Below are 12174 nucleotides of genomic sequence, written 5' to 3'. Positions count from 1 at the left end.
GAATTCTGAATTTAAGGTATAGATAAGGTATCTACATAAAAAGGGAAATCTAGAACGGAAAAAAAAAACTCAGGAGTCATTGAAATATATGAAGTCATGGGAAGAGAATCAGACAATAAATATGTCGAATGAGAAGACAAGATTGCCACAGACAGAATCCTAAGGGAACAGCAGCTTATAAATGCCAGGAGGAGAGAGGCTCAAGAAGAAGAATGAGAAGAAAGAATCAGAAGCAGAAGAGGAGGGAATAGCATCATGGAAAAAATAAGGGTGGAATACATAAGGGTGAATGAATTTCTTTGAAAAAGGAGATTGAAGAGCCTGAACATGGCAATAATACATTTTATTATTATTAGATCTACATTTTACTTAAATTTCTTCAAAATACTTTTACATAAACAACTAAAAACATTTTGGTTTTCTTTACAGAAACAAAGAAAAAAAGATTTTCTAAAACTCGTAATGTGAGGCAGTTAAGTTTAACTTCTAGGTTACCACATCATAATTATTTGAGTATGCTGAGCTTAAGTATACTTAAGCATACTACTTAAACCTATGAGAAAATATTTTTACAGAAATTTTTTCAGCAGATTTCAACAGTTTTTTGCAAAAACTGTATCATCTCATTTATCCTCAAATACGTACAAATTCATTAACATTTGCAAAAATGGGACTGCTAATAAGAGTAGAGTGAATGATTTCCAGAAAATCATGTGATTTTTGTTAGTGAAGGAACTGAAACCACTTCTCTATATTTATTAAGTATGCACACATTGATTTTGTTTTATAACTAAAAAAAAAAAAGTAAAAAGCAAAGCAAAACAAAACAAGCCAGCAGATCAATGGCTTATATAAATAGTCCCACCATAATTTTTAATGAAGGCAAACGATCTTCCTCACAAATTGTCCCTTTCAGTGAAAGACACCAAAATTTAAACAGTACCTTATTATGACAACTGGATTTTTCAGTCAGGTCAGGAGACTGAGATCTGTTTCTGGGACTAGGCCACTCTTCTCCAATCAAAGATGTCCTCAGAGAGACCTTATTTAACTGCTGTACGTACAAGAAGAGCAGAAACTGCAAGGTGTCCACTGAAAGCTGTTTAAGAAGAAAAGAAATGATGAAAAGATCCTAAAACCACAACTAAATAGATATAGTAAAATAAACTCACAACAGTTTGCTGATCGCAAGAAGGCAAATGTAGAAACATTGCTAGCATTTGATTATGTACGTATCAGATTATGTATGTGTCAGAGGACACTCAGATGTAGGACTTTCTAAAACTAAGGTGGAATCACTTACCTTCTTGGAAAACTATGTAGCATCTGTGGCCACAGACATTCTTTCCCAAACTGATGAAGAAGAAAGGATGTAGTACATACTTTTTAAAAGCATATTATTTCAGAAGTTTTAAAAAAAAAACCCTTAGTAAAATGGTGATTTCTGGTCAAGATGGTAGAGTAGGTAAACACTGCTGGCATCTTCTCATGACCACATTAAAACTACAACTAAATTACAGAACAACCATCACTGAGAATTGCCTGAAGTCTAGCTGAACAGAAGTCCTGTAACTAAGGACATACAGAAAAAACATGCCAAGACTGGTAGGAGTGGGCAGAGATGTGGAATGAGCTGTCCCACTCTCACGTGTGGTGGTTAAAAATCGGGAGGGACATATCAGCTGCGGAGGCCCCCTCCTCCGGTGGAGCGAGGGGTCCCAGCCCCACACCAGGCTCCGCAGCACAGGGTTCTAGAGCTGGGGAGAGAAGTCCCCATAACTTCTGGCTCTGAAAACCAGCACAGATTGTGGCTAAGTGAGATGGAGCGCTGCTAAAGTCCGAGGAACTCCACTTAAAGGGCCCGCACATGGACTTACTGGTGGATGAACTCACTCACTCTGAGCTCTAGTGTTACGGCAGCAGCTCCAAAGACACCAGGGATATACGGGAAGGAACTGAGTTGTCTGGATTCAGACTGAGGGCCGGAGGGGCATCTTCCTCCCAGACGGAGTTGCTGGCAGAAGCCATTCTTTCTTGTTGAGCCCTCCCCTCTCCCGGTGTGCAGACACAGGCAGCTGCCATATCTGAGTCTCTATAAACCTGGCTTCATTTGTCCTGATTCCCTGAGATTCATTTGCTGTGATTCGCTGATTCCCACCCCACTCAACTTTCAGGACCACCCAAGCTGCTTCCAATGGCTTTTCCATACAAAGGGCCTGCCTTGCCTCATGCTTCGAACTTTCTTAAAATCTGCCAAACAAGCAACATCTGTTTGTACAGGGCCTCAGTATGCCCTGTACCTCCTGCCAAGCAGCCCCATGTCCAGCACTGGTGGCAGCTAGCCTCGGTACACAGCTTAGCCTCTCTCAGGCACCTCCAAGCCCAGTGTGGATGGTGGCCACCTCGTGGACAGCTTTGTGGCTCATTCCAGGTGGCCCAGAGTAGGGCACAAGCTGTGGCTGAACTTGGTCTGGGCAGGTCCTCTCCCAGAAGCACGAGCCAGTTGCCTCTGAAGACGACAAACCCAAAGGCAGATTGGGAAGGCACCAGAGCCCTGCTAAAGCGAATCCTGCTCTGTATGGTCAGCTCCTAAACAACAGCTCCCCCACTATAGTCATGGCCAGTCCTCATAACAAATCTGCCTAGGAATCATTCCCTCCAGCTAATGTACAAACAGCAACCATGGCTCAACTACAACTGGAGGACACACACAACACACACAAGGGACAAACCTGGAGCACCCAGCTCAGGTGATCAGAGAGATGGTACCACTGGGCTCCACAGGACACATACTATATAAGGCCACTTTATTAAGACTAGGAGACATAGCAGCTTTACTTAATATATATAAGGTCTGACAATTAAGTTCGCGAACTTGTTGCAATGATGTTGTAAACTGTTTTGATATCAGAGGGATTATTCATTATGAATTTGTACCAAGTGGAGAGTTACCAAGTTTACTATTTGGAAGTGCTGAACAGGCTGCGTGAAAAAAACGAAAATGACTTGAACTTTTTGCCAACAATTCATGGCTCTTGCGTCACGACAATGCACCAGCTCACACAGCACTGTCTGTGAGGGAGTTTTTAGCCAGTAAACAAATAACTGTATTGGAGCACCCTCCCTACTCACCTGATCTGGCCCCCAATGACTTCTTTCTTTATCCAAAGATAAAGGAAATATTGAAAGGAAGACATTTTGATGACATTCAGGACATCAAGAGTAATACAACAACAGCTCTGATGGCCATTACAGAAAAAGAATTCCAAAATTGCTTTGAAGGCTGGACTAGTTGCTGACATATTCACCAATGAGGTATTTAGCACTTTTTCTAGGATGAGTTCGCAAACTTAATTGACCTCATAGAAATTAACACAAGGAGACAGCCAAAATGGGGAGCTAAAGAAACATGTCCTAAATGAAAGAACAGAACAAAGCTCCAGAAAAAGAACTAAACAAAATGGAGACAAGCAATCTACCAGATGCAGACTTCAAAACACTGGTTATAAGGATGTTCAATAATCTCAGGGGGAACTTCAACAAAGACATAGGAAACATAAAAATTGAGATAGAAAACAAAAAAGAACCAGTCTGTAACGAAGAATACAATAACTGAAATGAAGACTACATTAAAGGGAATCAACAGTAGATTAGATGAAATAGGATAGAATCAGCAATTTAGAAGGCAAGATAGCAGAAAATACCCATTCAGAACAGCAAAAAGAAAATAAGAATCCAAAAAAATGAGGATAGTTTAAGAGACCTCTGGACCACCTCAAGCATACCAACATTTGCATCATAGGGGTACCAGAAGAAGAGAGACAAAGGAACTGAAAACCTATTTGAAGAAATAATGACAGAAAACTTTCCTAACCTGGAAAGGGAAATAGACACACAAGTCCAGGAAGCTCAGACAGCCCCAAACAAGATGAGCCTAAAGAGGCCCACACCAAGACACATCATAATTAAAATGCCAAAGGTTAAAGGTAAAGACAGAATCTTAAAAGCCCTGAGATAAAAAGCACTTAGCTCTTATAAGACTGTCGGTTGATTTCTCAACAGAAAGTCTACAGGCCAGAGTGGAGTGGCATGAAATATTCAAAGTGATGAAAAGCAGAGACCTACAACCAAGATTACCCTCCCCAGCAAATCTATCATTTAGAATCAAAGGACAGAGTTTCCCAGACAAGAAAAACCTAAAGGAGTTCATCACCACCAAACCAGTATTACAAGAAATGTTAAAGGGACTTCTTGGAGGAGGAAGAACAGGAGAAGAAGAAAAAGATGAAGATGAAGAAAAAGAACAAAAATATGAATAACAAAATGGAAATATCTACATACTTATCAACAATTACTTCAAATGTAAATGGATTAAATACTCCAATCAAAAGACATAGAGTGGCTGAATGGATAAGAAAACAAGACCCTTACATATACATACACTGCTTATAAGAGACTCATTTCAGACCGAAAGACACACAAAGACAGAAAGAAAAGGGATGGAAAAAGATATTTAATGAAAATGTAAGCAAAATAAAATTAAAAAAAGCTGGGGCACCAATACTTATACCAGACAAAATAGATTTTAAAATAAAGGATATAACAAGAGATAAAGAAGGACCTAAATACCTCTTCTTTTCTTCCTGGGCACACAATTAGGATGGCATTTCCCAGCCTCTCTTCAAGTTAGATACGGTATAACTGGGTTATAGTCAATGGAATATGGGTGGATTTTCATATACCACTTGCAAGCCTCTTTCAAAAACTCTTCCAAAAGAAATGGAAGTGAAGGATTCTGAGGCCCTAGTGGGCATGGTTGTGCAAACTGTATTATATTTGCAATTGTTCACTTCCCTACCCTCCAAGAGGCTTACACGGACCATGGGATTTTCCTTACCTCCTGTGAGGTAGTTTAGTCTTCCTCTCTCATTGATTTTAGGCATGGACATGTGACAGAGCTTTAACCAACGCAAAGAAAGTAGTCATAATTTATGTTACATTAGAGCAAAAGTTTTAAGAGGCATCATGAGTTTCCTCCTGCTTTGTTGCTCTTCCCTTCTGTCACAAGAATAGATGACCTACGCAAAAGCTACTTCTTCAGCCTAGGTCCTCAAATAACAACACAGAGCCAAGCCACAGCCTGGAAGAGGGCCACAGCTAAGGTACAGCCTACATGCAAAATAAGCAACAAATAAATACCTTTGTATAAGCCACTGGAATGTCATTTTTGTTTGTTTGCTTTTAACTGCAGCAAAGCTGACTAATGTAATAGTGGCTCCAACAGACTGAAGCCCAGATCCCTGAGTCATTGCTTGGAGGACAGCAGCCTAGAGATGCCTTGTGTTGCACTGCTGCGTGAATGGAAAATAAAAGTACTATTGTGCTAAGCCACGGAAATGCCGGACTGCTTGTTACTATAATGAGACTATTCTGATTAATAAACTTTCTCTGTGAAGTCCTTCCTGATCATAGAATTAATCATTCTCCTCTCTATCCTATTTCTGTACATTATGCATACTTTTATTATTGTACATAAAACACTATTAAATAGCACTTTTTTAGACACCAGCTTCCCCTGCTAGTCAATGAGCTTCATGATGGCAGGGATGCTGTTCTAATCTTTGAATCCCAGCACAGAGCAGATGCTCACTTAAAAATAGCCAGGTATTCTAACTATAACATATCAGTGGTTCATAAATACTCATTGACCTCAAAAAACTTTTAAAGTCAATGAAAATATTTCCCTCTTTCAATTACAACGCTCCGTAACATTATTGCTTTAGAAACAGGTGAGTAAGAATTGCTAAGAACTAATTCATTAAATACATTAAATACTGCCAAACTGAAACTGCTAAAACTCAAATGGTTCTTTGGGGAGCACAGTGGTCCCTAATCTAAAACTGCACACTGTATAGCTAGAGTGTACAGTACCAATTTTTTAAATTAAAAATTAAAAAATTTATTTCCCAAAGTAATTAAACACACATACATATACATATAAATCCATACCTGATTTCTCTGCTTTTCAACTTCCTCCTCAGATGTGCAGTTGGACAGAATCTCAGACCACTCCAGGCGCTCCTCCGGTGTCTTTACTGCAAGACTATCAAATATTTCAAAGTAAAGCCATGCCAGATCCTTAGCCAACTGCAGCTTCCCACATGCAATGTGCCTCCATGTAGACCAGTACAGGCGTGGGTAAGCTCCCTCTGTGGCTCGGGTTCGCACATAGGTGGATATCTTCCTGAGATAGTGAAGACTGAATTTGGATGGAGGAGGGACCTGCAAGGCGCCCACTATAAAGGGTTCTGCTTTCACCCAAAGGAGAACTCCGGACTGGTCCATATTATCTCAAAAGACATGTGTGTGATAAGGCTTCTTTGCATACCTAGGAAACAAAGTTTCTTCAAAAATTGACTTGAAACAAAACTCATTTATGCATTTTTCTTGTAAGGTGACCCCTCCATTAACCATTTTTAAATGTAAAACATCAGTTTAAAAAGCAGATCTAGCTCATCAACCAAGAGCAGAACAGATTGTTGGTCAGTTCGCAATACAACCTATTTAAGTAAGAAAAATTCTGTGATAAAACACAATTATCTTACTTGAATTGTTCCAAGTGGTTGTTTTCAGGAAGAGTGTAAAAATACATGAGGTATGAATCAGAAGAGAAGAAGAAATGAGAAAAAGAGTCATCCTATTACAGGAAATTTTGCTCTACCCTGAGGGGGAATGCTAGTCAAAATTAAGGGAATAAAACTTCACTGAGTCAAATCACTTAGACAGAGGATGCTTGGTTAAAGATTTGGATACGTTAGCTGACCATATAAGCTCAACATGAAGCGCTAACATGAGATGGCAGACAATAATACTCATGTAAATACAGGCTGCAAAACTAGATCAAGGAAAGTTAAAGCTATTGTCTGTAACAGGTATAATCTATTATGTTCAGGTGCAATATTTTTAGATTTTGACTGTTGTTTAACAATACATGATTTTTATGGAATATTTATAAAATATCTAAAAATAGAAAAGGAGGAAATCATCCACACTCCCACCACCAAACAGAAACTAATTAATATTTTATTGTATAGAGTGCGATAAAAAAATAGTGAATGTTTAAATAAAAAAGAGTTTATTACAGTAAAAGACACATTGCCATTACTCCTCCTCAAAATACTTCCCCTCGCTTCGAACACACTTATCCCATAGTTCTTGCCACTTTCTGAATCAGTTCTGGAAGTCCTCTTTTGTGAGTGTCTTTAGTTGCGCTGTCATGGCTGCCTCAATGTCCTGAATCGGTTCAAAACAGTTACTTTTCATGGTTATTTTGACTTTTGGGAAAAGTCAGAAGTCTCACGGTGCCAGATTCAGTGAATAAGGTGGATGAGGACACATTGTAATGTTTTGACAGAAATTACCATACCAGAAGCAATGTGTGACATGGAGCCTTTCCGTTGTGATCAAAACATACGGTGAATGCTCCTGCCGAGTTCATTCAAGGGAAGGGCAAGGATTTTCAATATGGAAAGAGATGCGTAACAGTTCGTGACAAGTTTCAACAGTCGGGTGGGAGCTACTGTTGCCAGGTGTTTTAAAGTGTGCTGTGAATCATCCTCCATCATGACAACACTGTGTGTCACACATCACTTCTGAAATATGGCAATTTCTGTCAAATAAACACATTATAGTGTGTCCTCATCCACCTTATTCACCAGATTTGGCACCATGCGACTTTTGGCTCTTCCCCAAAGTCAAATGATTCAGGACATCAGTGCAGCCACGACAGCGCAACTAAAGACATCCAAAAAGGAGGACTTCCAGAACTGCTTCAGAAAGTGGCAAGAATGATGGGATACATGTGTTTGAAGTGAGGGAGGGTATTTTGAGGCGTAACGGCAATGTGTCTTTTACTGTAATAACCTTTTTTAATTTAAACATTCACCATATTGTTTCATCACAGCTCATACTCCCTTTCTTTTCTCTACAGATTAGATGTTAGTTTCAGAATTTTCATAGTTGTCATAATACCATATATACAATTCTGTATTATTTTTAAAGCTTCATAGTACTCTAAATAAATGTACCTTAGCTTATTCAACTGTTCTATTTTTAAACATTTAGTGGGTTTAAAATTTTTCATAAAAAGAAGATAGGCAAACTATTGATGATTGTTAAAGACGGGTGATGAGCACGTGGGGGTCATTTATTTTACTTTTGTGTATGTTAAAAATTTCCATAATAAAAAGTTTAAATATTTTCACTATTATAAATAATGCTATAATATCACCTTTCTGTATATTTTCTGCATTACGATTATTTTCCAGAGAAAATTTTCAGATGTGCATTTGTGAAATTGTGTAACTGACATTTCTGAAGCTCCTGACATATTTCCATTGCTTTCCAAAATGATTGTAAATTGTACCATCACTTGACCAAGGTACTCTCTTCACTGAGTACTCCTCAGCACTAAGTAACATCACTTAAAAAAAACACACCTTCCTTACATAACTGATGGAAAATTTTTTATTGCTGTTTATTTTGCATTTGATTCTTAAAAAAATTGTGCTTCTTTGGGGAATCATCTGTTTAAAAAATAGCTGACATCAATTGAGTGCTTACTATGCACCCGGCAGCATATTTTGTGCCCGGCAGCTGAATATTTTGCTATGTGCCCGGCAGCTGAATATTTTGCATACTTCACCTCTTTTCATCCTTATAACCCCCTGGAGATACATATAGTTACCTTATTTTCTGATGAGAAAACGGAGATTTAGAAAAGTTAACGGACTTACCCAAAGTCACATACTTAAATTGGCACAGCTCTGGATTAGAATTCAATTCTGTCTGACTTGAGAACTGTGTTGCTTACAAATGCACTTTAGGAACCCAGTTTTGGGGGAAATCTCTGAAAAAATGGGAGTGGATGCAGAAGAGAATTACCAGAATGAATGGCTTTAAACGTGAGGCCATCCACATAAGGCCATTTTTCAAGTGAAGGAAGATGAACTCAAAGGACTCAAAGGAAGAGTGTAAGAGGGTAAATTGCAGCTGTCTCCGAATATGGGAATGGTTTAGCATCATTATTCTGAGGAAAACCAGATGATGCAAGTTATGTGAGGAAGACCACAGCTCGCCCAAATGGAGACAGGATGCTCTGTGAGAGACAGCTCCAGTGGCTGAAGTGTGCAATCAAAAGCCAGATCCTGGAGATGAGCCCCTATTCTAACTCCGAGACTCGAGAGGGTTAAATTCGTAAACAAACATAAACTGGGGCTCTTTCCCTCTTCAAACACCCACCCCCCCACCCCCCACCCCGTGCGCTGGGATTAGGGTTTTTCACGCAGGGAGATCCGCCTGAGGCCCAAGGTGGTCCCCCCGCGGCTTCGCAGCCACCTCGGACGCTGTCCGAAGTAGGACGCGGTGTGGGCCACCCAAGAGCTCCGACCTGACTTCACAGGCAAAAAACCTTAGTGACAGGGCCCGCAGCGGACCCGAGAACTGGAGAACGGGAAGGCAGCCTCCCCAGCCCGAGCCTGAAGTGTGACCCGCCCATCCTTCTCTCCCTGCCGCCGGCCCGCGTGCGTTACCTGCGAAGGCGGGCGGTGCCACCGCACCTTTCCACGCGCCGCGGCGCCCTGCGCCCTGCTGCAGTGGCCCGCCCTTTGACCGCCGCCGCCGCATCCACCGCGCAAGCGCGATGCCTTGCACCACCGAGAACCGGAGGACTACGCTGCTAGAGTGGCCGATCGCTTCTCCACCGGTCTGAGAAAAATTTGGCGAAGGCCAAGAGCCCTGGAGACTGGGATCCGGAGCCAACCCCCGCTTTCTGGGATCACACCTTTCAACTCAGGAGAGTAGGAAGTCTTTTAGTGTTCCACAGAACTGTGGTTAGGCAGTAGCTGCTGGAAAGGTCAGCACACTTGGATCAGTAATAATAATGATAATTTACATTTTAGAGTGCTTATTCTGGATGGGGCATTGTGTAAACTACTTTTATGTGTATTATCTCAGTCTTCCCAAGAGTCCTTAATATTAAGTACATTTGTTTTATTGATGGGGAAACTAGGGTGTAGAGGTGACAGTATCACACCCCTAAGGTCACACAGCAAGACACTAGCCAAGATACAAGCCCAGGCCTTCTGATGCAGGGAAATTCCAGGCTTAGCTTAACTCTGTTAGTTTTCCCAACATGTAACCACTTTCTCGAAGTTTTTTTAGATTCCACCCAGCAGCAGACATCACTCCTTCCTCTAAACCTTCATTTCATGATTTTTAGCCATTTCCTGCTTTCTTAGTTCGTTTATGGTTTCTCTAGGTGTGGCCGATACAAAGGTAAATAAGACCATAAAATGCAATTTAGTTCCTCGTTTACATAGCCTCTCTCCCCTAGTAGGCATCTCCTGAAAGCAGTAACTTTGTCTTTCTCTTAACTCTGCATGAATCAAGAGGTAAAGAGCAGGGGCCTTGGATTAAAAAAGATCTAGGTTAGAATCCAGGCTGCACCACTAAGTGGCTCAGACATTGATCAAATTCTCTCTGTGTCTATGTTTTCTGCAACAGCAATTATTTATTGAGCACCACTCTGTCTGGCACAGTGCTAGGCACTAGGATTACACTAGTGAACAAAACAGGTCATTGTTTTCTTGGAATGTATATTTTAATAGGGAGAATGGATAATACATATTAAGAAAATAAAATAGGATAATATCAGATAGTGATTATTGGGGGGGATGAAGTCAGTGCTGAATTTGAAGAATAAGAAGAATAAGAAGACATAATACGAAGATCACAGTCGAAGCAATTTTTACTCCATGGCAGGCACTGTTCTAAGGTACTATTCTATACAGCTGAGAACAGAACAATCTAGATTCATGCTCTCACGAAACTGGCATTCCCAGTGTATGTGAGTACGGGATGCGGGGATGGAAACTAATATAAAACAAGATGGTGTAAGAACAAGGGATTCAGCAGGAGCTAATTTTGATTGATCAGGGAAGTCTTCTTAGAGGTGATATTTAAGCTGATATCTGTGTTTAAAAAGGAGTCACCCTTGTTAGGAGCTGAGGGAAGAATGTTTCTGGCAGAAAGAACAGCTAGAACAAAGGCCCTAGGCAGTAATGAACTTGGTGTATTAAAAAAAGAGAAAGGAAACCAATTTTGCTGGAACATGGTAAGGTGTATACTAGGTGAAAGTAGAGCTCATATAAGGTTTAAAAAATTTTTTCCCCAGCTTTTTTGAGACATATAAAGTTTTATGAGCTAGCATAAAGGGCTGGGATTTTATTCTAAGTGCAATAGAAAGCCATTCAAGGCTTTTAAGCAGGGGAATCACATAATTTGATATGTTTGTAAAAAAAATCATGGCAGCGGGGCAGGAGTGAACAAGAGATATTAATAGAGGAGGCTGGGAGGCCAGTTAGGAGGTACTTGTCAGGTGAGCAGTGATGTGACTTAGCCCAGAGAGATAGTGGAGATGTAGAGTAGTGGACAGATTCAGGTTATAGTTTAAAGATAAAGACTTGGATAGGGGATGCGGCAAAGGAATCAAGGAACACACCCAGAGTTTTGTCGTGAACAACTAGGTGGTGCGTTTACTGAGACAAGCAAAAGTAGGTGGAGGGAATCAGAATTCTCCTGTAAACAGTCTAGTACAGCGTCTGGCACATAAAGCAGGCGATGATCGCCTGCTTTATGTGCCAGACGCTGTACTAGACTATTTACAGATTTTCTCCTATTAAAATTTCACAACACTGCCAGTAAAATAGCTCAAATTTGTAAATAAAGAAGCTTAGGTTCAGGCTTGTGGGTAAGGGGCGGAGGCTGTTCTCACCTTTAAGAAGTGGTGGAAGCTGAATCCGCACCTCGGTCTGTCTCCACGGTCTCTTCTCTGTGAAACCGAGACAATTTTCTCCTTGGAGGTCAGGAGAAGGTATAGTAATAAGATCTCCTAAGCATTGCCTCCGGGGTACTGTCGGCGTGGAGTAATTGTCCCCGCCCATTTTGCCTACACGCCTCCAGCGTGTAGTTCCATATGAATGAAATTCCAAGACTAGTAACCAGGCTCAAACTTTCCTCCCGCAATTGGTCAGTGCTGAAGGAGGAGCCTCCCGATTGGTGGAGAGTCCGAGGGCGGGTGGGGGAACTTCTTGGATCTTGGTGCCCTCTTTTGGC

The 12174-nt window shown here is 40.8% G+C and overlaps 1 protein-coding gene across 5 annotated transcripts in view; it reads right to left on the bottom strand.

The window, feature by feature from the left end:
• The window catches only part of TBCCD1 (TBCC domain containing 1), a 25824-nt gene extending 13650 nt beyond the window's left edge, over positions 1-12174 (bottom strand). Inside the window, exons 1-5 of one of the 5 annotated variants that reach the window (XM_033089108.1) lie at positions 11834-12174; positions 9591-9905; positions 8796-8908; positions 6010-6388; positions 944-1099 (exon numbers count right to left, since the gene is read on the bottom strand). In XM_033089108.1, coding sequence (XP_032944999.1) covers positions 944-1099; positions 6010-6345 — 492 coding nt within the window. In that variant the 5' untranslated portion in view covers positions 6346-6388; positions 8796-8908; positions 9591-9905; positions 11834-12174. Of the gene's footprint in view, positions 1-943; positions 1100-6009; positions 6389-8795; positions 9276-9590; positions 9906-11833 lie in introns of those variants that run through there. The other 4 variants (XM_033089117.1, XM_033089124.1, XM_033089140.1 and 1 more) reach the window with 4 other exon arrangements.

This window comes from Rhinolophus ferrumequinum, chromosome 2, assembly GCF_004115265.2.
Source record: "Rhinolophus ferrumequinum isolate MPI-CBG mRhiFer1 chromosome 2, mRhiFer1_v1.p, whole genome shotgun sequence".
Classification (NCBI taxonomy): domain Eukaryota; kingdom Metazoa; phylum Chordata; class Mammalia; order Chiroptera; family Rhinolophidae; genus Rhinolophus; species Rhinolophus ferrumequinum.
Note: the sequence above shows the minus strand (reverse complement) of the source record. Positions and strands in the feature narration are given on the sequence as shown.